This window comes from Sinocyclocheilus grahami, unplaced genomic scaffold, assembly GCF_001515645.1.
Source record: "Sinocyclocheilus grahami isolate Dianchi unplaced genomic scaffold, SAMN03320097.WGS_v1.1 scaffold102.1, whole genome shotgun sequence".
In the NCBI taxonomy this organism is placed as follows: domain Eukaryota; kingdom Metazoa; phylum Chordata; class Actinopteri; order Cypriniformes; family Cyprinidae; genus Sinocyclocheilus; species Sinocyclocheilus grahami.
Window position 1 is genome coordinate 740,150 of NW_015505281.1, and position 26,754 is coordinate 766,903.

Genomic DNA, 26,754 nt, shown 5'->3' on the forward strand with positions numbered 1-26,754 from the left:
TATGCTTCGTTGCAAGGGCTTTTTGCACCCCCGCTGGCGAGCCATTGGTTCGTTTTTTTATATACTGCACGAACCAATGGCCGTGCAGTTTCACTGCATGATATAAAAAAGGCTTCAGTTCAGGAGAAAAAAGGCTTTTTCCCATAGCTTAAGCAAGACGCAGTACTCGTTCCCGTATCTCAGGTAACCGAGGATACGTTAGTAACCAAGTATGTTTTATTTCTTATAAGAAGGAATTTTAAGAAACTGCATTGTGAGACAATAGTGTCATTATTCAGCTCAATTTAGTCCAATGTTGTTTCAGTTTAGTTTAAATAATGCTCCAAACTCAAGCCAATGATTGATCAGATGTTTCTGTGTGTCGGGAAGCTCAAACAGTCTGTCTCACTGTGTTGAATCAGCCGAAAGATGGTTTACTTTTAGTTGTCTCTGCATATTAGTGTTTTTACATCAGAGAAACTGCACAAGTCATCGTCAAGTGTCTCGGCGCAGAAGTGAAATCTGTTCCTCCTCTGGTTTCTGACGTTTGAGTCCGCAGCAGGCGTTAGTCCCGTAGGGGCCTGTGGTCTCCTCATTGGCTGTCATAACATCGGACTTTTCACACTGACTTATGTTGAGCAGACGCACTGATCCGTCCTGCGGGCCTGTTCGATTTCAAAGTGGCGGTCCCCTGCCAGAACAGGGCCTGTGGTGATGGAGAAGTTTACTGTGGGCCCTTCAGCTGCAGCGCTGCCCTCATCCACTTGCTCTTATATGCTTAAAATCTTACTCACACCCACGGCCTTCCAAGTTTCCATGAAAATTTGAATTATGCTTCAAATGTCAGGCTTTTCCCTTTTCCAACAACATGTGGCGATTAAACTAAGAAAGGAAAGCAGTTTAGAATTGTCATTAAATTAAAATTCACATCATCTATCTTCTAAATGCATGCTATTGTGAACAATTTATCTGTGCATGTTTCATTTTTTTTAAATAGTGTTTTAACCTCATTTAATCAATCGATGCATTTTTGTAAGAAAAATAGCCATATTTAAAATGTAATAATCAATTTAATCTAGCTTGTGCTCACTGTTGTACATGGTAGCAGCTCCGGGTGGATGACATAGGACGTCGGCGTTGTGCATGCGCCGCTCAGAAGTGACACAGCGGAAGCGCAGGGGAGAGATCAAAACAAAACAACGGTCATGAATTAGTAGTACAAAACAAGGATTTGTAAAGAAGAATGTCGGAGGATTTCGATATAAGCCAAGAGGAGACTGGTTTTCCTTTGCTAAAGTAAGGAAACTTTGCTTCCTTTTCTCCTGTAAACAAACTAGTCACATCATAGAGATTCACCGGCACATGCTCAACGCTGACATCTTACATCATCCTCCCAGAGCTGCTTCCGTGTACAACTGTTGGTGCAAGCTAGATTAAAGTGATTATTACGTTTTGAATATAGATATCTTCTTACAAAAACGCATCGATTCACTACAGGAGGCCTTTGTTCACCCCCCGGAGCCGTGTGAGGCACTTTTTATTATGGATGGATGCACTTTATTTCACTTCTTTTGGACTGATGAACTGCAACACCCGCTGACTGCCATTAAACAGCTTGAAAGATCAAACACAATTTTTTGTATAACTTCGATTGAATTCATCTGAAAAAAGCAAGACATATACGCCTAGGATAGCTTGAGGGTGAGTAAATAATGGGCTAATTTTCATTTTTGGGTGAACAATCCCTTTAACAAAAATATGTTCTAAGAACGTTTTGTAAATGTTCCTATTAAATTTATGAAACTTTTTTTTTTCTTGAATGTTCTCTTAATGTCCATTTTTTACATGTTTTTTTCTTCTTGGTTATACAAACGTCTGAGAAAACATTAATGGGATAGTTCACCCAAAAATGAAAATTATTGTCATTAAATGTCATTATTCACCTCACCCTCATGTCGTTCCAAACCCGTATGGCCTTAGTTTGTCTTCAGAACACAAATGAAGATATTTTTGATTAAATCCGAGAGTATTCTTACCCTCCCATAGACAGCAACACAACTGACATATTCAAGGCCCAGAAATGTAGTAAAGACATTGTTAAAATAGTCCATGTGACATCAGTGGCCTTGAACGTAGTAGTTGTGTTGCTGTCTATGGAGGGTCAGAAAACTCACGGATTTCACCAGAAACATCTTAATTGGTGTTCTGAAGATGAACAAAGGTTTTACAGGTTTGGAACGACACAAGGATGAGTAATTAATCACAGCATTTTCATTTTTGGGTGAACTATCCCTTAAAGGGAATGTTCCATTTTTTCATTTCGCAAATAATATGGGAAAGTTACTTTTGAATGTTCTCTGAACATTCTAAAAAAAGTAGTTAGTAGCAGCATTTTTAGAAAAAAATATGTTCCATGAACGATGTATAAATAACTTTTTTGTGCTACTGTTGGGAACGTTATTAAAGACCAGATCACTTGAAAGACAGAATGAACATTTTATTAACACCACTGGAAGAATGATTGTTCATCATTACTGGATCTTCTGGTGAAAATGACATATGGTGACATATGCAGGACTTCTCCAATCATTTAGTCCATCTAAACCCCACCCTTGTCTGAGTGCCACACCCACATCTTAACAGCCATTCAACAAACGATGCACAGTCCAAGTCCCGTCCTACAATTTTACTTTTTCAATAATGGACGCTTTTCACAAACTGTGATGATGCATTTCCACAGGTATTAACATCATAAATGTAGCAAAGGTTTTCATATAAATTTTTTTTTTTTTAAATGTATGTACATTACACTGTATTTTTTGTGTTTATTACCTTACTGTTAAATTACAGAAAACTAGTTAATGCTGCTGTCACTGTGTAATCTCTTGATTTTTTTGTAACGTCATAGACTTTATTGGAGCAAATAGGAACCCAAAAATCACATTTGTTTTTCCATTCACATTCTGAGACCCTTGTTAATGTGAAAAGGGTCCATCCATTACACTCTGATGTACATCACAATATGAAAAACAAAAGTTCTGTCACTACCTCTACTTCATTGTGACTTATTTTAATTGTCAGCTACACATGAAAACTTAGTATTCTGATTGGCCAATGGCAACATTTCTGTTGTCTTATTGTATAATGGCCAAAGAATTGCATAATATCCCTGACGGCTTATTTTTATAGTGCTGTACTAGTTTAATTTCTCTTGAATCACTCTGTGCTCTTTTTCTTGCCACATTGTAAAATAATTTAACTCAAATCATTATTTCATATTCATGTATTTTATATTTAATAAGCACACTGTAAAAAAAAAAAAAAAGATTGGAATTTAAAATAAACCCTTCTAGCCCGACATAAGACCCATGTCTTATTTTTTTGATAAGGAGTGTCTAACTCTACATAATCCTTTACATAAACTATGATACTCGGACTGGAGGATGAGTCAAGCTCTTAAGATGTTCATTTTAACTTCACATTCCCCATAGAACTGATCCATCCGCAGGGCTTTGGGATGCTTGTTTGTGTTACCATGTTAACACTCACCTGACCTTGTTTGCTCTCTCTGTCTTTCTCTGGCTCCTCAGGTATATCCAGATGATGCTGGTCATGTGTAATCCTCTACAGGTGAGTTAACCTAAAATCAAAATAACCTGTTTAATGGGCATTCCTGGTCTTATTGTGCATGATTCAATCAGTGCATGCTATTTCAAATATATTTGTCTTTGTCTTCATAATCCTACACCAAAATAGTATGAATCAATGTGGAAAGTTTACAAAAAGTTTGCATTAAATTACATTAAACCAACTTAAAAAATCATGTGAAATGTCATATACCTTCATATAGCAAAAGTTCAAATTCACTGAAATGGATTGTTGAAAAACTAAGTGACTTACTGATCATTTCATTTTTCAGTTAACATTTGTTGACCAATGGTCAGTTCACAGTGTATTAGCTAAAGTTAATATTCAGCTTTTGCATTTAACAAAATATAGCAAATGTTGAAATTAACAAACTAAGATTAATGAATTCAGTACAAGTACTATAGGGTAGTTAACTAATGTCAACAAATTAAACCTTATTGTAAAGTGTTACAATTATTTTAAATTGTCAGATGAGTTCAGAATTGTTTTCACAATGAGTTCGCTTGAGAAAAATGTCAGAATATAAGGGGAAATAAAGACTGGATGTGTGTGGTCTGTTGCCTGCAGGTGTTTGGAGTGGACGGGGTGAATTTCAGCGTGCATGTGGAGAATCAGACTCGTGTACGAGATGCCATGAGCCGGCGTCATCATCGCGTGTACCAGCTTTACAGCCGCACCAGTGGGAAACACGTCCAGGTGATCGGACGCAAAATCAGCGCCCGCGGAGAGGACGGAGACAAATATGGTAACAACACATACACACATAAGAAAGACCACACACAGGAAACAGGAAAAGACAAAGACTTGGATACTGCTGATACAGTAATTCACAGACAGAGAGAAAAAAAGCCAATGAATTCTGTTTTCTTGTAGGTTTTTGTTGACAGTCACATCATTACAGTAATATAAACCTATTATCTTAGATTTTAGCCACATCACCATAATTCCCACTGATGTCAGTTCCAATATCTACAAACAATCGCACATTTTCATACTCTAGATATCAGTATTGGTGACTGGAAATCCTCTGTCAGTCAATCAGTATCTTCGTTTACTCCTCCCCCCTTCCATCCATCCATCCCCCTCTCCTCCTCGGTTTCAGAAGCACACAATCAATGGATGTGAAAGTTGAAAGAGGATATCTGCACTCAGGTCTAACAATGGGCCTGTTTTATTCATGGGTGAATCTCACAAAAACATCTAAAATGCACAGAATGTATGAATGTAATTTATTTATTTATTTTTTGTATTTTCAGAAATACATTTTCTGAATAATTCAGCGTGTTTTTACCTCAAATTCTTATTATTGTAATGCATGGATACTTTGTAAAATTATTACAAGACTTTAATTAGCAGGTTGTTATAGTTAATGAAAACTAAAATGAAAGCAATAAAATATTCATTAATTGAAATAAAATAAATGTTAATGGAAATAAACTAAAAAATCTGAACCTACTTTATTTAGCTAATTTCCAAAGGAACATTTGATCATTTTCATTTACTAAAATAGCTAAGATATAAATAAAAATACACAAATTACTGAAAGTTTAACTAAAATTGAAATCCTAATGGGAAATACAATTCTAATAGTATGTCAGAATGCAACTGAATGAGAATGTCTTGAAAATAGAATTAATTATTATGCAAATTATGTTAGAATTCAGAAAATCTTAATGGTCCTAAAATGGGCTTTGTTTTAATTACATAAAATATAATTTCTTACTCCTTTCCTGTAAGAGTATATGACCTGGACATGATCTTTGTGAGATTCACCCTCATAATTCTTTCATTCTTTATTGTGAAAATATTATTCAGAAAGCTTCCAGAGAGCTTGAGGTTTTGTGATCGGCTCTCCTCATCAGGAAATAAAGGGAAGAGAAAGACGGGGAGATAGGAAGGGGGTGAGGATGAATATATTTACACAGCGAATGAGGGATGTCTGGATGAGGACAGATTGGAGGAAGACAAAGAGGTTATTGATCTCCGGTGACCCCTGCGCTCATAAAGGTCACGCAGGAGCCATTTCAGAGCTTCGACTGCCATATCCTGAAACACACACACACACACAGGCTGAATGACCTCACTGGAGGCTGACAGTGAACTGTAGCTGGAGGCTTTTATAATGCAGTGACAGAGACGCTGATCAGAATAGCATACTGCTATACTACTCATATTATTTCTACAGCATATGTTATGCATGTTGACCCACCATTGTCAAAATGTATCCCATAATGCCAGGCCCGGATTAAGAATTCAACTGCTGATGTCATTTATATTCAGCTTGATTTGGCTTTAAACCATCAGGTTATCAGCCCTCTGTCTCCTTCTCAACTGTTTTTAAAGGAACACTCCACTATTTTTTAAAATAGACTCATTTTCCAACTCCCCTAGAGTTAAACAGTTGAGTTTTACCATTTTCGAATCCATCCAGCCGATCTCGGGGACTGGCGGTAGCACTTTTAGCTTAGCTTAGCATAGATCAATGAATCTGATTAGACCGTTAGCATCTCGCTCAAAAATGACCAAAGAGTTTAGATATTTTTCCTATTTAAAACTGGACTCTTCTTCTTCTACACGATGTAACTACAGAAGAGTCCAGTTTTAAATAGGAAAAATAAAGAAACTCTTTGGTCATTTTTGAGTGAGATGCTAACGGTCTAATCAGATTTAATGATCTATGCTAAGCTAAGCTAAAAGTGCTACCGCCAGACCCGGAGATCGGCTGAATGGATTCGAAAACGATAAAACTCAACTGTTTAACTCTAGGGGAGTTGGAAAATGAGCCTATTTTCAAAAATAGTGGAGTGTTCCTTTAATAGTGCCAGTCAAGGCAGATGCTCAAACAGATCCATTGCATCAAATTATAAACACAATTTTTTTACATCATTGCAAAACCAGAGCTCACAGTGATATTTTAGTAACGTCTGTCTGTCTCTCTGCCTGTCTCTTTACAAGCCCAGCTCGTAGTGGAGGCAGACACCTTCGGCAGCCAGGTGCGAATCCGAGGGAAGGAAACTAATTATTACCTGTGTATGAACCGCAGAGGGAAACTCGTAGGCAAGGTATACTTCACTGCTGATTTCTTTCACTTTCTTTCTTTCCTGTATCACCTATTGAAACAAAGTTGAGGCAGGATATGAATATAGAACTTGTCACGTTTTAGAAGTAGCCATTTCTTGCTTCTGTGGAGCAAAAAAGAAGATATTTTGAAGAATGTTGGTAAACCAATGGTTTCGTGTTCCATAGTATGGACAACAATGCCATGAAAGCCAATGGGACCCGAAGCTATTTGGTTACCAAAATTCTTCAGAATATCATCTTTTGTGTCCCACAGAATAATGTCAGTCATACAGATTTAGAAATAACATGAGGGTGAGTAGATTATGCAGATTTTTCATTGTTAGGTGGACTATACTTTTTTTTTTTTTTAAAAGACCAAATTTGCTTGTCTGCTACAATATTTTATTAAACTATGCTTTCAAATAAGGTAAAACAGCTCATCCCTAATTATTTTGTTACCTTACCAAGTGTCATTTTTATTTAAGCACCAATATATGAATTTCTAGTTATGGCAAGAGCTAAAATATTTTATCAGGTAAAAATGGCTGAGAAATTGCTGTTGTGAGTTAAAAAAATTAACTGGAATTTTTTTTAACTTGTGGAATTATTAAATTAAATTAAACATTTTTAAATGAAAATAAAAATTGTGTTGTTATTATATAAATGACTAATTTTTTTAAAAATTGCAAAAAGTAATGAAAAATAAACTGTAAAAATCCTGTAGTGAACTACTGAAAATTCCATTTTGAAACTTGTGGAATTAAATTATCATTATTATAATTATTTTAATATATTAGCACTCATAGTTTGTGTAAACAAAAATAAGCAAATTTGTCAATACAACAGAAGTAACAAAAAAGGATACTGGTAATTTGCTGTTTCTAAGTTTACAGACATTTCTTAACCCTAAAACACAGTGTAATGCATAATTCAAAACATGAGGAAAAACTCCTGTGAAAAATCAATACATTTCCTTCACATTAACACAGTACATTAAGTCCTATTTTACATTGTGTAATATTAGCCTACATGGAATCAAAAAGATTGAGAACAACTAATGCAGGAAATCTCAAATCTAACAATCATATCTGCGAATTGTAGTCCATGTTTGGGATCTTTAAATGCATTAACATACAACGTTTATGGTCAAGCTAACACATTTGTCTCCATGTGTGTGTATGGACTTTTCGGTCTCCCCAGAAGGCCAGCAATCGTAGTGCAGACTGCGTCTTCATCGAGAAAGTCCTGGAAAACAACTACACAGCGCTAATGTCGGCGCGCTACACTGGGTGGTACGTGGGCTTTACCAAAAGAGGGCGCCCTCGCCGTGGTCCGCACACGCTTCCCAACCAGCAGGACGTCCACTTCATGAAGCGTTTCCCACCCGGAGAGCAGCCGGATTTAACACCGTTCCGCTTCACCACCGTCAGCAAGAGGAGCAAGAGAGTCAGAGCGGCACGACCGCGCTAATGCCGATGCCAATGTCCCACTGCTAACGTTTACATGAGGACGAGGAACAAACCAAAAGACAGTCCCAGTGAAAATGACACTACTAATGCGAAGCAGGACCGTCTTGTCTTATTTGAACAGACGATGTGATAGCATCACTTTATATTCCACTGGGTTGGACCTCTACAACCCTAATAATAAATACTAGCTAAATTACACCAGAGCTGTGGTTAAGACAGCTTACTTCAGACACGGCGATGACTAACCAAAGCAAACACAAGCAAACGTCTGGCCCAGCGGATGAGCGGAGGAAGCATTGGGCTGTGCATCCAGTGAGCGGCCCACAATGAAGACATGAAACAAAACACAAGCACATTGGCCTGTAGACGCCGATCGTGTGGCAACTTTCCTAAGACAAGACTTGGACGTGATCCCGCCTAAGGGAGAGGAGCAGAAATCCCTGAACCTGCGGAAGAAAGAAAGAAAGATTGGAAACTAAGACAGAAGGGCTACTGTTATATGGGAGCTCCTGGGATAAGACCTGCCCTAAAGGATACCCTCAGACAAAAATGAAAATTTGGGCATCATTTACTCACCTCAAGTTGCTCCAAACCATATGTTTTTTTCCCCACTGCAATAGAGAATAGCATGCCTGTTTTTCAGACTAGAGTTCATAGTTAACATGTCTGTCAAGCTCTCGAAAGGACAAAAAAAAACACCATAAAAAGTTCATTATGACACATGCATTATATTCCAGGTCATACAAAATCATGCAACAGCTTTAAGCTATTATTAATTATTATAGCTTAATAAAATGCAATAAATATTTTGTTATTATTTAATCTATATGAATATTATTATTCATAAAAATGAAATTTACTATTATTTTTTATGACTTTTGCATCAGTGACGTCAAAGTATTGGAACGATTTTGAAACAATGGAAACACAAATTCATGTCCATATTACAACAGTTCGACAATAATAACTTAAATTTGCAAAAAAAAAACGGTATAAGCGTCAGATCTTTACTTCCATATTGCGACGTTCATTTAAATGTATTTGTAGACATGGAAAAGTAATGGAAATTAATAAATTATCAAAAAGTCATGGAAATTTAATATATATATGTATATATATATATATATATATATATATAAAATTAGTTGTGATGAAATTTACAAAATTGAATTAGTTGTTAATTAGTTAATTTAATTAGTTGTGATGAAACAGAAGTAGCATCAGTTCTATTCTTTTGTATTAAGTACATTTAAAAGTGTGATTTTTTGACCTGGAAATATAATAGAAATTAATAAACTATTTAAAAAAATACTAGTAATTTTTATAAAATAAAAAATAAATAAAAAAGTTGATCAAGTGCATAAAATATTTTATCAGGTCAAATTTCTATTTGTGGGTAAAATAATAATAACCATTTTAAAAATTATTTGATTATAATACCACTAGCAAAAATTTTTTCAAACAAGTAGCATCAAATCCTTTCTTCCATATTGTGAGGTACATACGGATGAAATGGATTATTGAAATAGAAAAAATGTAGGGCGTAGACTTGGTTCTCTGCATCGGTTGCTGAGTGGATGTCGAGATGTGGGTGTGGCAGTCAAGAAGAGGTGGAGTTTAAGCAGACTAAATCATCGGCGTATCCTGCATACGTCACCAGAGAGAAATCACACGTTTCACTGGAAGATCCAGTTATGAAATGATTAAACATTACTAAATAAAAACTGTTTAGAAATGCATGGATGAATCTTTCATCATAACACCAATGCATAATCATCAAACAATATGACTTCAAAGACTTGTAGTGCACTAGTCATGTGGACTACAGTTTTAGTGTTTATTTTATTTTTGGAGCTTGACAGACTCACTATGAACTGTAATTTTAAGGTGAGCAAATAATGACGGAATATACATTTTTGGCTGAACTATGCCTTTGAAGCTAATGAATAAATGAATGTAATACTGTATAAGTGTGTGTGCATGTGCGTGCAATGGCGTATTTCAGGTTGCATTAAAGACCGTGAGGGATATAATCATACATGACTTATTGCTGGATGGACAGGATTTACCGGAACTGGAATGTAAAGGATAATAATGAGGAAACTCTCTTAAAGCTGCACCAAATACAAACCAAATGACCAAAGACAAGTGGTGACCAATGACAGACACAACCTGAACAGCTCCGATCCCACGAGAGCACAGGACGGGTCGCCACAAAATGACATGAGGAGCAACGTTCCTGTTTGGATTTTAATGTGGAATGCTGCTACTGGGAAATATAACGGAGAACCAAAGTCTTATACCAGCTTATTAAAGGAAAAACATTACAAAACTTTTTCTAAATATAAATATATATAAATATATATATAGATTAATGCTGACTAAGTGATATTACTTTGACTGCTACTATCATTGTTGTTACTATAAAAGAATTCCACTTATTTATTTTATCTCTGTGTATGGCAAAAACCTTTCCAAAGCCAGTAAACTCTACAGAAACGTGTCTGTGTTTCAAAACATACATGTTGTGCGAGTCTTCATTATCATCAAACTGCTAATAAACATATGGTCAGGAATTCATGTTTTATGTAACCCGGATCATATCTACAGACCAAAATATACGGTATTACAATGTGCTAAATGCAACGCCCAGGCAACCACCCAAAACATTCCAGCAACCTCAATGTGGAAACTTTAGCAACCACATAGCAACACCCTAGCAACCACCCAGAAAACTCATGCAACCTCAAAGCAACGTAGAAAACTTTAGCAACCACATAGCAATGCCCCGGCAACCACGCAGAACATTCTAGGAACCTCAAAGTGATGTGAGAAACTTTAGCAGTCAAATGGTAATGCCCTGGCAACCACCCAGAACATTCTAGCAACCACATAGCAACACTCTGGCAACCACCTAGCAATCTCAATGTGGAAACTTTAGCAACCACAAAGCAACACCCTGGCAACCACACAAAACATTCCAGCAACCACACAGCAACACCCTTGGGCAACCACCCAAAACATTCCAGCAACCTCAATGTGGAAACTTTAGCAACCACATAGCAACACCCTAGCAACCACCCAGAAAATTCTTGCAACCTCAAGTCAATGTAGAAAACTTTAGCAACCACATAGCAATGCCCCGGCAACCACGCAGAACATTCTAGGAACCTCAAAGTGATGTGGGAAACTTTAGCAATCACATGTTAACGCCCTGGCAACCACCCAGAACATTCTAGCAACCACATATGGACTCCCTGGTAACCACCCAGAACATTCTAGCAACCACATAGCAACTCCCTGGCAACCACCTAGAATGTTCCAGCAAACACATAGGGACTCCCTGGCAACCACCCACAACATTTTAGCAACCATATAGCAACTCCCTGGCAACCACCCAGAACATTCTAGCAACCACATAGCAACTCCCTGGCAACCACCCAGAACATTCTTGCAATCACATAGCAACACCCTGGCAACCACTCAGAACACCCTGCAATGTAACAGTGAGTTTTTACACAGGCAAGTCAAAGTTCAGATTTTTTTAAATAAATAGGATTATTATTATTGTTGTTACATAGCTATTATTGTATTGTTCAAACATTAGGTATTACAGTAATAACAATTAGTTTTTATGGTAAATATAAAGAAAAAAATGGCAAAAATTGAAATAATTTTCCAAGAAAATAATAACAAATTATTACCATATTACCATATATACCATATGAAATAAAATAAAATCAAAACTTCGAAGGAATGCACTAAATATTTCTAGATGTGGACCTGTAGCTTATAACTGAAGCAGTGAACACACACACACACACATTACGGTCACCAACAACCTGTAATCCCGGCAGTCTCTGCCCAGCTGAGTCAGCGGGAAAAGCGAAGGATTCCGAGAGAGAAACAGACTGTTCTGGAGGCGAAGCGGTGGAAAGATTTGTCGGCCAAACCCAGAGGAAGGTGTATGGTAATGCTGGAGAAGGAAAGAATGCAAAATATGTGCGTGAGAACACAGGGGTGACCTGAGACCTGCTGGAATTATGGGAAAAAAATATATCCCACCGACCCACAGGAAACACTCACACCCTCCGTCTCACACACACACACGGTCCGTTACAGCCAGACACGCAGAGGTCACGCTCACACATATTCTCACACACCCTCAGTATGACACACCGAACACGTCTGACACACAGCACACCCTCAACCAGATGGACGCGCAGACCCGCTCAAGTAACGTGGCAGCTTCACACACACGGATACAATATTCTGTTATATATGGAAAATTAGCTACTAGCGAAAACCAGACAAACGAATGAATCACACAAATACTGGCAAAAACCTGTCAAGATCATATTTCACTTAAAAATCAGACAGTATTTTGCATTAAACAAAAATTAAGGCTATTTTTAAGATCATTACAATTTTCTGTATTCTGACATGATGATAATTAAACACGTTACACCCCAAAATTCTAATGACTAATTATTTTAATAAGTGCTAGAAATCACTCATTACCATAGCACAAAAATAAAATATTGAATCTATATATATATATATAGATATATATATATATATATATATATAAAACAATGACCCGGATGCAAATAAATATTATTATTATTATTAGTAGTAGTAGTAAAGTATTCAGACATGACATTTTAAAATATAAAAATTTGTGAAAATAAAGAAAATGTCAAAAGTAAATAATAATAATAATAATAATAATAATAATATAAAAACAATGTATTTATTCTAGTATTCAGACAATGCATTACAGTCCTATTTTTCAAAATAAAAATATTTGTGAAAATATAGAAAAGAAAATGTCAAAAAGTAAATAATAATGTATATAAAATAATATATTTAGAAACAATGTATTTATTTAAGTATTATTTAAGTATTCAATGCATTTATTTTGTATTACTATTATTATTATGCTAAACTTACGTAAAACTAAATATTATTTCTTATTTTACCTTTGCTGTTGGAGTGAAATACGACCTGGACATTTGCTCATGACACTCAAACACACACAACTTAACTTTTCTGTAACATGGGTAACATCTAGCCCCAAATATTCACTACTAGAAGGCCACTAATACCGCAGCGTAGAGACTGAATCCAGGTCATATTGCTGTGCAGCGAATAACCACAGCTCCATCACACACACACACACACTTTTCAGCACAGCAAACCACAACGACACTGACGCACCGCAGCCAGACCCACAATGTAAAACAACGAGCATTAAGTGCTCCTTTTCTCTCGCCGACACCACAAACAAATTACTTCTGACACACGTTCCCTCTTTCCAATCCGTGAAGACGCACAGGCCCACGATGCTAAAACTCTTCAAAGACAAATGCCCTTTTTGAAGATGTATTTGGCTGAAATGGGCTGAATCGCCTCAACATTCCCAGACAAACATTCTCATGCCGGGCGCTGGCTGTAAAGCCGGGGGAATTGTTTGAAATGGGGGAGAATCTCGAGGTGCGCCAGGAACCGCTAACAGGTGCAGCGTTTGGGATTGTTTGTTTGGGAATGTTGGGGAAAAGACGGCTTGTGGCCTCTTCTGAACCTGCCTGTGCTAAACCGTGCACTCTTCTCGCTGGTTTGTCGTGAACTTTTCCAGTCTATTCTGGACGAGAGACATTTATGCATTTAAATGCTTTAGTTTGCCAAGGAAAACCCATTGAGGACATATTAACATTTCCAAGCATAAGTCCACCCAGGGGTGAAGGTGTTTGGCAGGGGTCGAGCATAACGTGCTTTATCCAACTGGAACAACACTTCTATCAGCCAATCATATTTCAGGAACCTGTGCAGAGGTTACACTCAAGCCAGCCAATCAGATCGCTGTTCAGGTCAAGGAAGCCGCTTCGAGTTGTGTTTATCTGAAGGGAGCTAGTATGGAGTTTGATTATTATAATTTTTTAGTGGGGAAGATGCTTACACTGTTAAAAAGTTTTTTAAAGTTGGAAATAAAACAAAGATTTCTGAAGCATGTTTTACTTGAAAATACTAGGCAAGTAGTTCTACTTCAAAATTTCTAATTTAATTAATTGTATGACTTACTGTTGCTTTGTAACTGTTTTCTGAGTGAAAATTGTACATCTTTTTTTTTTCCAAACGTAGATCAGTTCAGCGTCAAAAGGTATCAGAACTGACTTTATTTACATTCTTAATACATCTCCCTGGTCTTATTGTGATGGATTCATCGATGCATGTTTTTCTATTTTTTTTCTATTATTGATAATCAATTAGGATTTTTCTGAATCTTAATACTGTTAAAGGTTTGAGGTCAGAAACATATTCTAAACCAGTGGTTTCCAAACTGGAATATAGCTCAGAGAAAAACAGTAAAAAAAAAAAAAATCATTAAAAAAAATGAATAAATAAAAATAAATAATGAGATTAAAATGAATAAATAACATTATAGTAATGAACTACAACTAAAACTAAAATTAATTAAAACTAACAGTATAGTGATATGTAAAATAAATACATTTGAAAAATAAATAAATTTAAGAAACTAAATATTTTCCAGATAACATTTTATAAATTGACAATATTATTTAGACGTCCATATGTTCATTTAGGATGGTCTCCGATAAAACTGAGAAAATGAGACTACTGGCTCCACTCTAATGGACTGCCTCTGTCAGAGTGTTTATTACACAAACCAAGACAAGACAGGATTTCTGGAAGAATTCTCTCCCTTGGCACGAGTCTGGAATAATCCCCAGCCCACGGCACTCTGTCATCCGCTTATTATTGACTCAATCAAACGCTTTAAGCAGCAGCTCATCAGGAACGTTCAGGCTTGTTCAGTCTGGATGAACTCGGGTCAGTCTAGAGGGAGAGAATGTAGATGCTCAGTGACACCTAGTGGTCTCTCTGACAACAGCAAGACATGCTGCCTTGCACGATTGCATTATTTAAGGGTAACTACTCGGGTCAAAGGTCATATTGCTTATTAATGTTAATCAATTAGGATTTTCTGAAGCTAGCCTGAGGTAAGAAACATAGTGGTTTTCAAACAATAAATGTAAAAAACGAATTAATTAAAATCAATTAAAAATGGATTAAAATAAAAAAAATATTAATTAAAATAAAGAGACAAAATGTAAATTGAACAACATAAGATTAAAATACAGATTAAACTGTTTTTCTATTTTTTTTCTATTATTGATAATCAATTAGGATTTTTCTGAATCTTAATACTGTTAAAGGTTTGAGGTCAGAAACATATTCTAAACCAGTGGTTTCCAAACTGGAATATAGCTCAGAGAAAAACAGTTCAAAAAAAAAAATCATAAAAAAAAATGAATAAATAAAAATAAATAATGAGATTAAAATGAATAAATAACATTATAGTAATGAACTACAACTAAAACTAAAATTAATTAAAACTAACAGTATAGTGATATGTAAAATAAATACATTTGAAAAATAAATAAATTTAAGAAACTAAATATTTTCCAGATAACATTTTATAAATTGACAATATTATTTAGACGTCCATATGTTCATTTAGGATGGTCTCCGATAAAACTGAGAAAATGAGACTACTGGCTCCACTCTAATGGACTGCCTCTGTCAGAGTGTTTATTACACAAACCAAGACAAGACAGGATTTCTGGAAGAATTCTCTCCCTTGGCACGAGTCTGGAATAATCCCCAGCCCACGGCACTCTGTCATCCGCTTATTATTGACTCAATCAAACGCTTTAAGCAGCAGCTCATCAGGAACGTTCAGGCTTGTTCAGTCTGGATGAACTCGGGTCAGTCTAGAGGGAGAGAATGTAGATGCTCAGTGACACCTAGTGGTCTCTCTGACAACAGCAAGACATGCTGCCTTGCACGATTGCATTATTTAAGGGTAACTACTCGGGTCAAAGGTCATATTGCTTATTAATGTTAATCAATTAGGATTTTCTGAAGCTAGCCTGAGGTAAGAAACATAGTGGTTTTCAAACAATAAATGTAAAAAACGAATTAATTAAAATCAATTAAAAATGGATTAAAATAAAAAAAATATTAATTAAAATAAAGAGACAAAATGTAAATTGAACAACATAAGATTAAAATACAGATTAAACTGATTTTTAAAATGATTAAAAAAAATAATTCACTAAGTAAATTTAACACAAGCTAAATATTCTCCAGATAAGATATTTATGATATTAATTTTTCATAGTATGAAGTAAATATGGTTACGAGAAACTACAAAGATGCCTTGGGGTCCTTAGCACAAAGATTATCAATTATCAACATTTGGCATCTAAAAGATTGAAAACCCCTGCTCTACGCATTAGGGTTATAATTATTACATAAAACTAAAATAAAAAATATATATTTTGATTACTTGAAATATAATAACCACACATATACATATATATACACGCAGTTAGTGTTTATTATATTTCAAGTAATCACATTTGTTTATGGTTTTAGTTTTATGTAATGATTATAACCCTGATTTATTTTATTTCAGCTAGTCGCCAAGGCAAAATTTCTCAAATACTAAAATAACTAAATGAACAAACCAAATAAATAAATTGATAGATAAAATAGACAGGTAAATAATTAATAAGCTATATACACATATATATTTTTTAAAAAACTAATTAAAAAAAAGACAAAAAAACAAAAACAAACAAAATATTAAATTTTAAATTTAAAACTGAAAAAAAAAAAAAAAAAAAATCCTCTTGTTGTCTAATTCAAAATACAAAAACAATAATGGTATATGAAAGATAGTAAAATGTCACTGCTTTGCATACTTGGTGGAAAATCTTGACCAACCCGTTAAACAAAAACAAGGAGCCGATAGTCTCCTTCACACGTCTGTGACTTTAAAACACCTGTTATCATTTAGCTAGCTGCTATAAACATGTCAACAGCTTAATAAACTTAAACTAACCTGCTCAGGAAGATTCTCTTCAAACCTGCGCTCCGCCACAACAGCAGTTGATCTGAAAGAGGAAAAAACTGAGCAAAGAGGAAAACGCAACTGCATTTGAACCACAAGAAATCTGTGCACTTGTGTAAAGCATGTTTCAGGCCTTAGACTGATACATCAAGCATGGTCAAATACTTTATTCACAATATTTTTTTCTTAAAAAAAACTCTTTTTTAATATACAACACAATCTGACGAGACAATTTTGTTTACAACTAGATTCAGCCCTCGATGAGCAAGCAGGCAGAGAGAAATCAAACCAGACATTGAGTGACAAAGACATACAATGCCTAGCAGAACCATACAGGAGAGACAAAGAGGACAATTAAATAGAAAAACAAAATCATCAAAACTAAAGACGAAAGAGGCATCAGAGCAGCCAGTCACCCAGCTGATCCTCGCATGCATGCAGACGGACCTCTGCTTCACGCCGTCATCCTGAAAAACACGTGTGTCCCTGGTGCTGAAGAGAGATGTGGCATGAAAGCCAAAGGCGGCAGACGTCCCGAACCGTTTCTTTCATTCCGCGAGAGTTTGCCGAGTCCCTTTCTCTCGCACAGCAGTCCGCAAAGTCTCATTTACCTGTCCTTCATCCGTACGCCACTCCCAGAATCCCAGCTTCAGCGATCCCCGTGTGGATATGAGCTATTAGTAGTGCAGATTTTCAGGTTATTTGAGCAGCAGTGATAATACAGATAAACGTCCGTGTGTGTGATTGTGCTTGTCTTTTCCCCACTGGATAAAGCAGAACAGTGCTGAAACCCAATGGTGTGAGTGTTTGAATCTTTAGTGTGTGTGTTTGGCAAAGCATGAGTCTGTGTATGTTTTTCTGTAAGTTTGCAGTCAGACAGAGAAGAGGAGGCGGATCCTTAGGCACCATTCTGTGACGGACACGGCCAACAACCAATCAGCTCTCAGCTCTCCCAGGACACACTGGCACATAGAAGAGGCACCTGAACAGATGAGACAGACAACCGCTCAATTAATATTTAAAAGAATGAAAAATAAATTGCAACTATAATACCCACTACAATATGAACATGTGAAAAACACTTCCGTTTTTGTATTTAATATTTATTGTTTTAAAATAACAATATAATGACTATAATATGTATGTAAACTAAATAGAATTACAGACAAAAACACTTTAAACTGATTTTCTATCCAATAAAAAATTAATTGCACCACATAGCAACCGCTACAATATGAACAAAAAAGAAACAAAACTATAGAGAAGCGTATTTAAAGAACAAATAAACGAAAACAATAAATACTGACAAATAGTTTATCGAATATTTTTAAGGTTTCAACATAACACAAAATAAAGTATAAAATAAAGACAATAAACTATAACAAACACTATAATAACCCTGAAATATGAAGTAAAAAAAGTTTTAAAAAATAAAAATATGCAAATATAATTAACCCCTACAACATGAAGAAAATGAATCAGAACTATTGAGATATTTAATGAACAAATAAATGACAACAATAAATACTACCAATGAAAAATATCTTAATATTTAACATTTTATGGTTTTAACATGATACAAATATAAAATAATAACATATAAAGACAACTATAATAAACACTAAAAAACTAAATAGAATTTTAGACAAAAAATATTTTAATAAATGAATTTTCAAAACTATGAAAAACACATTGTAAATATAATAACCATTACAATATGAACGGAAATGAAACTGAACAACTAAAGAAAAGTATTTAATGAATAAATTAGACATTATACTAATAAATAGACAGATAAATAAAACTACCAATGAAAAATATTTACTTATTTAATATTTTATGGTTTAAACATTAATATTATAAATATAAAATAATATATTACAAAATATAATAGATTAAAAACTATAATAAACACTATTGTATTAATGAAAACTAAACCGAGTGAAAGACTTTAACTAAATACATGCTTGGTGGTCAGACTTAAAGTTTGCAAACCAGATTTTGGCTTTCTGACAAACATGTAAAACCACCAAACATAGTTAAAGCTAAACTAGACCTAAAACTAGCATACATAGTAAAATACGAATCTGCCGAATGACTGTGTGCGCTGTGTGTGTACCTGCTATCTGGAGACGTATGTATATGTCCGTGAGGGCGAACGCCTCTCCGGCTGGCCATTGGTGGAGACGTTCAGGAAGTCCCATATAAGGATCGTGTCGTCATGGGAACTGCTAATAATCTGGAACTCATCAAACTGCAGTCGGAACACACGCCCAGAATGCTCCTGCAAGAGGTTACCATGACAACACACACTTAAAGGAACATGAAAACATAAGGTAACGCACATGCAAACACTGCAGAGGTCTGTCAGAAACGGGAGTATGGTGTTGAGGAGTAAACACAGCAACACTACTGACGTACCTACATGTTTTAGCAGCGTATTAATTGCTCAGCTGCTGAAATAATGATTCAGTTAACGTATATGGAAATGTATGCAAAACAAAATTCATGATTCTCAAATCAGCAGTCACCTAGTGCTGGGGAAACCACTCTGAAGCTAGTTCGTAAAACTGCGGACTACTAGAAATACTAGTATTAAAAACACAGGGAGTTAAAGAAATACAGTGATGACCCAACTGATATGGTGAATCGATTCTTTTTAAAATGGTTTGCTTTACAGTTTGTTTAATATTACAGCCAGGAATTTAGTTCTTTTAGTGAATCAGTTTGGGAATCTAATTCATTTAGTGAATCGATTTGTTTCACAGTCCAGCCAAGAATCTAATTCTTTTAAGGAATCAGTTTGGGAATTCAATTCTTTTAATGAATCATTTTGTTTCAAAGTTTGTTTAACAGTACAGCTGGGAATCACATTCTTTTAGTGAATAGGTTTGAGAATCCAGTTCTTTTAGTGAATCAATTTGCTTCAAAGTTTGTTTAACAGTACAGCTAGGAATGCAATTCTTTAGTGAAGCAGTTGTTTAAATGAACCATTTCAACAAAAAATTAACTAATTCACTTCATTTAGGCTGCCACTACGTTCCCATATGTCCCTGTGTTTTCAATACTATTATTTCTAGTAGCCTGTAGCTTGGCAAACTGGCTTTAAAGTAGCACTCGGTGACTGCTTATTTGAGAAGTATGAATTATATTTTACATATTCCCAAACAGGTTAACGAAATGATTATTTCAAACTTTCTGAGGTAACTAGCAGAACAAATAAACTTGCAGTGACATCTTGTGGTTGTTCAGTTTTATCATATGTGAATGTAACAACAAAACAATTAAGAGTATTATAAAAACAGATTACAAAACATAAATATGAAGACGACATTATTCAGACACACCACGAGTGTACGCAGACATAATGTGCTGGCGGGGGCCCGAGGATCCAGAGCAGCCTGTAAATCCCAAACTTTAATTTTCCTGCAGAGGAAGAGAGAATGAGCGGGTGAGTTATGGCTGCTCGATATTAACCAGTTTGACAGATGAACGGCCGGTCAGTAACAGATGGTGCTGTGAGTGTGTGTGTGTGTTTATTCACCCATCATATGCTCCGCTCACGATCCTCTTGTTGTCGAATCTGATGCAGCGCACGAGCTCCTCATGACCCTCCAGCACACGCAGACAAGCGCCACACTCAATGTCCCACAGTCTGAACACACACACACACACACACACACACACACACGTGTATGTTAAAGGTTTGAGAGATTTTATAGAGCATTCATAGATATTTTAATTGTCATCATTTACTCATACCAAACCTGCATGAATTTTTCTTTAGTGGAAAACTAAAAATTTGAGAGGTTTTATAGAGCATTTAAAGGGTTAGTCCACCTAGAAATTTTTATTCTGTCATTTACTTCTACCAAACCAGCATGACTTTTTTCTTCTGTGGAAAACAAAAAATTAAGACTGCAGACTGAGGACTCAAGGACAAAAAAAAAAAAAATCATAATAGAAGTCTATACAACCTTTTGAATGCTTACGATAGTTTTGTGTGAGGAAAACATTTAAATTTAAGCAATATTTACTGAAAAACGGGAAGGGGCAATGATTTCTCACACTAGATTTTGTATGACTTCAGAAACTTGTTTTATAAAGCCAGTCATTCTGTCAATCATAAATACCTTTATGATGCTTTTTTGTCATTTTTTGAGCATAAAACGTCTCGGATTACGAATGTAACCATGGTTCCCCGAGAGGGAACGAGACGCTGCGCCCCCTAGGGTGCACATTGGGGAATGCAGCCTGCATGACCGGTGTCTGAAGCACGTGTGAAACAACGCCAATCTATTAGTCCACCTGGCCCATGACGTCATAGGCGGGGGTTCGGAAGTATAAAAGGGCACCTACTGAATACGTCATCCACTTAGCTGTCTGAAGGAGATGTAAAAAGGCAGGCCGAAGGCATGGCGAGGGGGCGCAGTGTCTCGTTCCCTCTCAGGGAACCATGGTTACATGCGTAACCTGAGACATTCCCCTTCTAGGGAACTCCACACTGTGCCCCCTAGGGGAAATCCAACCATGCCGTGTGGGGGAGCACCAAGGAAGCGACAGACATACACCAAGCCTTTCCTCAGAAAGGGGTCATGCTACTGTGCCACGGGCTGCTCACACAACTTGGCAGAAATGGGGAACCCAATTAGATGAAGGGGAACATCTTACCCAAGTTAAGAGCACAGCTATCCTCAGATAGCTATGTCCTAAAGGTCTTATGAAGGCTTGCAGACCAGAATAACCATACACAGCTAGCCTAGATAGCCAGGCAAAATCTTCCTGCAAAGCGGCCCAGACCAGAGAGAGTGGGCTATCTACTTACAACCCTAGCAGGGGAGATAGCACTGTCTAAGCAAGGGCTCAAGGAGACCGCTACTTAAAACCCAAAGCAGGGGAGCAATCACTGAGCTTGCACATAGCTACCCTCCAATAGCTATCTACCTAGGAAGGGGCTACCATAAGGGGGACCGACTGAGACTACCTAGACCACAGAGAGTGGGCTATCTACTTAAAACCCTAGCAGGGGAGATAGCGCCGTCTAGGCAAGGGCTCAAGAGACAGCTACTTAAAACCCTAGGCAGGGGAGCAATCACTGAGCTTGCACATAGCTACCCTCCAATAGCTATCTACCTAGGAAGGGGCTACCATAAGGGGGACCGACTGAGACTACCTAGACCACAGAGAGTGGGCTATCTACTTAAAACCCTAGCAGGGGAGATAGCGCCGTCTAGGCAAGGGTTCAAGAGACAGCTACTTAAAACCCTAGGCAGGGGAGCAATCACTGAGCTATCACATAGCTATCCTCAGATAGCTAGGCTCTAGGAAATGGGAGCTTCTCATTGGAGACACTCACAATGATCGCGTTCAGAGCCCTCACGCACTGAACACGCAAGCTCCTGACCAAGACACGTGACCAAGACACGTGACAGAAACCTCGGGCATAGCGGCACACTCTCTCCACAACGCTCTTCGCCCTGGTCTATCACACGCACTTCAAACAGATGGCTCCTGAAGACAGCAAAGAGGATAACATATTCAGCAGGTGCCCTTTTATACTTATGGGCCATCATGGGCTATGATGTCAAGGGCCAGGTGGACCAATAGATTGGCGTTGTTTCACACATGCTTCAGACTGTCATGCACGCTGAATTCCCCAATGTGTCCCCCAGGGTGCGCAGCGTGGAGTTCCCTAGAAAGGGAACTAATCAGTTCCTACAAAAGGTACTTATGTATCTCCTTATACATAAATTCTTATAAATACAGTACTGTTCAAAAGTTTTGGGTCACCAAGAATTTTAAATTAAATACAATTTTATTCAGGAAAGATGTATTAAATTGATCAAAGTGACTAAACACCTTTACAATGTTTCCAAAGATTTCTATTTTAAAGAAATGCTGTTCTTTTGAACTTTCTATTCATCAAATAATCCTGAAAAAAAATATATGAAGCTGTTCTCAACACTGATAATAATGAGAAATGTTTATTGAGCAGTAAATCATCAGAATGATTTCTGAAAGATCATGTGGCACTGAACACTGTAGTATGATGTTGAAAATTCAGCTTTGATCACAGGAATAAATTACATTTTAAAATATATTCACACAGAAAACAGTTATTTTAAATTGTAATAATATTTCACAATATTACCGTTTATACTATGTTTTTGATCAAATAATTGCAGCCTTGATCAGCAGAAGAGATTTCTTTAAAAAAAATAAAAAATAAAAAAAAAATCTTAATTTCATAAAACATTTAAATGGAAGTGTACACCAATGAGAAATTTACCAAATTAAATGTTAAATATATTATTAACACTAAAATAATGAAATTTCTTCAATCAATACATATTGTTCTCATTTCACACTCACATATTTATGTATTGACATTAATGTGTAATGATAAATAAATGATCATTTAGTTTTACTGTATTTATCCATTAATAAATGTAAAATATATATATATATAAAAAAAGAATAAATAAACTAATTAAATAAATAAAAACAAATAATTAAATTTAAAAAACCTGATGGTGTTGTCCGAGGACCCGCTGACCACGAGTCTGTCTCTGTACTGAAGGCAAGCGATGCCACGCTTGTGACCATTAAGCGTCCGTACAAACTCACACGTGCTTGTGCTCCACACCTGCAAACATTCGAAACGTCTTTCATCTACATCATCATCACACTACAGCTGCCAATCACCCATCTCTAAAGCCCCGCCCACCCACTGACCACTCCCACCCGCTCACTTTTATGGTTCTGTCTCCAGACGCAGACACAATGTATTTGTCATCGAAGTCCACCACGTTGACGGCGGCGCGGTGACCCACGAGCACGCGGCGCAGGCTGATGTCGGTTGCAGACGCCATGTCCCACACCGCGATGGAGCGATCTTTCGAACACGTCACCATGAGACCGTTACAGAAGCGCAGGTGCAGAACCGCCTCGTTGTGATGGATCAGAGTGTTGAGAACCTCACCAGAAACAACATCCCACACCCTGAGACAGACAGACAGAAAAATATTGCAGATTAGGACACATTATGAAGGGAACATGAGTACAACTACTGTAAGGGAGGTTATTACGGTTAACTAAAACTAACACTAAAGCCATTACGAAACAACATTTTGTTACTTGAAATAAAAAAAAAGTCAAAAGAAATTAATTAAAATTAATAAAATAAATAGAATTATCTAGTTTAACTTGATGTACTGAAATAACTAAAACTAAATTTATATTTATATAAATTTATAAAAACTATATAGACATTTCAATAAAAAATTTAAACTCATAAAATGTCAAAAAACAAAATTACTAAAAAAAGTAACAAATGAAAAATGAAAAATATAAATTATTAATAAACAGAAATAAAATAAAATATAAAAATATATATTAGTAAAAATTATATTAGTATCTCAATGACACTAAAATAAGTATAAGGTCCATTTTACCCATTTTACCTTTAGATATTCATTTAGACAGAATCACTAAGAAAAAGCAATTTCTAGCTAAATATTTTCGATATGAACAAAATGTGTATGGATTATTGAAATTTCTGTCTGTTTACAATAAAATATTTAATATTACATTTGAAAGAATTCTCACTGACACTGCTCTACAAAAGTTTGGAATTTTAAGTAAGATTTTTTTTATGTTTTTGAACGAAGTATCTTCTGCTCACCATTTATTTGATCAAAAATACAGTAAAAACAGTAATAGTGTGAAATATTCAAATTTTAATTCAATCTGAATATTTTGTAAAAATGTAATTTATTCCGGTGATGGGAAAGTTGTATATTCAGCATTATTACAGTGTCACATGATCCTTCAAAAAGGATCTGCTCAAGAAACATTTCTGATTATTATCAATGTTGAAAACATTTGTGCTGCTTCATATCTTTTTAAAAACGGTGATACATTTTTTTTTCAAGATTCTTTGATGAAAAGATTAGAAAAGAGCAGCATTTATTTGATATATATATATATATAGTAACATTATTAATGTGTTTTGACAATTTTGATCAATTTAATGCATCCTTTTAACTTTTTTGGTGGCACAGAATTTCCTTAAAACAAAACGGCTTAAAGAAATAATAGATTCCTACACTATTTTTTCAACAATTCAAGTACTAAATATCTTCTGTAATAACTGCTACACTCTTTTGGCAAAGCTGTTGTTAAAACAAACTAAGTAAGAGGCAAAGCTCTAGTGGCATAAATTAACAAGCGCAGCAGGTGCAAAACATGGATGGACTGTAAATTGCACGTGAACGACCTCACCAGCAGCTGAAACATCCTGCTCCAGCTGAACTCGGCCAACTGATGTGTTAATGCTCTGTAAACACCATCACATTAAAAAGCCGCTTCCCTCTCCAGGTGTTAAACGTCCGGCCGTTTGCGCTTCCACTCGGGAGTGACGCAAACCTGATTTATGCAGCTGTACAGCTCATTCCCTCAAACTCTCACAGGTGAGAGAAACACACACATACTCGCACTGGAAAAGGTGACAGAGCTCCGGCTGGAGCTTTAAATGATTCTAGGGAAGTGAGGTCATTGTTTCCATGGAGATCCTTCAGCTGGAGGCAGTATGTATGTCAAACATTTAAAACTAATTATCTAGTATAGATTTGCAGCACATCATATTTTTATTTTCCAGCTTAAGGACTCCCATACTTTTAGACTTTTATAGCTGTTCAGGACTACTGGGTAAAGATTTTTAGAAAGCATTTTAAAGAGATTAATGTGAAGATTAGAAAAATGTGTACAGATTAATCTCATGCTCAGACCAAAAATGTTTTAACTCAATTTTAATCTGTTTTAGTGTTTAGTTAATAATAAAATATCTATCATTAAATTTCTTAGTCTGAATTATTTTAGCACATCAAGTTAAATGAAATAAAAAATGTTTAGTTTTTTTTTAATATTTTATTTTATTTCAGTTATCATTTATTTCATTACGTAAAATAAAAATGTTTTTTCTTTGTGGGTTTAGAAGTGCTAAAATACTTTAAAAGTAATTTTTTGAAGTAGTAAAATAACTAAAACCTGATAAAAACTTAAAAACTGAAAGAAAAACTAATACATTCATATCCTATTATAGTTTTGTTTTAGTTATTTTAGTACATCAGGTTCAACAAAATAAAAATAATTTTTTTTTATAGATTTTTACAGTGGGGAAAATATTTATTTGATCCCCTGCTGATTTTGTAAGTTTGCCCACTTACAAAGAAATGAAGGGTCTGCGATTTTTATGGTAGGTTTATTTTAACGGATAGAGACAGAATGCCAACCAAAAAATCCAGAAAAAAACACATTATATAAAGGTTAGAAATTGATTTGCATTTCAGTGAGTGAAATAAGTATTTGATCCCCAAGCAAAACATGACTTAGTACTTGGTGCAGAAACCCTTGTTGGCAAGCACAGAGGTAAGACGTTTCTTGCAGTTGTTCACCAGGTTTGCACACATCTCAAGAGGGATTTTGACCCACTCCTCTTTACAGATACTTTCTAAATACTTAAGGTTTCTTGGCTCTTGTTTGGCAACTCGAAGTTTCTCCTTTGTTGCCTTGGCGGTATGTTTTGGGTCATTGTCATGCTGGAAGACCCATCCATGACCCATCTTCAGTGTTCTGGCTGAGGGAAGGAGGTTCTCG

At 35.9% G+C, this 26,754-nt stretch overlaps 2 protein-coding genes across 2 annotated transcripts in view; one reads left to right on the forward strand and one right to left on the reverse strand.

The window, feature by feature from the left end:
* LOC107588396 (fibroblast growth factor 18-like) overlaps positions 1-8,903 on the forward strand; it is a 20,393-nt gene extending 11,490 nt beyond the window's left edge. The window contains exons 3-6 of the mRNA XM_016276468.1: positions 3,570-3,609; positions 4,195-4,372; positions 6,583-6,689; positions 7,888-8,903. Of these exons, the coding sequence (XP_016131954.1) occupies positions 3,570-3,609; positions 4,195-4,372; positions 6,583-6,689; positions 7,888-8,157 (595 nt within the window). The 3' untranslated portion in view covers positions 8,158-8,903. The remainder of the gene's footprint in view (positions 1-3,569; positions 3,610-4,194; positions 4,373-6,582; positions 6,690-7,887) is intronic.
* Positions 8,904-17,088: 8,185 nt separating this feature from the next.
* fbxw11a (F-box and WD repeat domain containing 11a) overlaps positions 17,089-26,754 on the reverse strand; it is a 32,042-nt gene continuing 22,376 nt past the window's right edge. Inside the window, exons 8-13 of the mRNA XM_016276353.1 lie at positions 23,850-24,099; positions 23,625-23,743; positions 20,642-20,752; positions 20,445-20,523; positions 19,217-19,381; positions 17,089-18,079 (exon numbers count right to left, since the gene is read on the reverse strand). Coding sequence (XP_016131839.1) covers positions 19,220-19,381; positions 20,445-20,523; positions 20,642-20,752; positions 23,625-23,743; positions 23,850-24,099 — 721 coding nt within the window. The 3' untranslated portion in view covers positions 17,089-18,079; positions 19,217-19,219. The remainder of the gene's footprint in view (positions 18,080-19,216; positions 19,382-20,444; positions 20,524-20,641; positions 20,753-23,624; positions 23,744-23,849; positions 24,100-26,754) is intronic.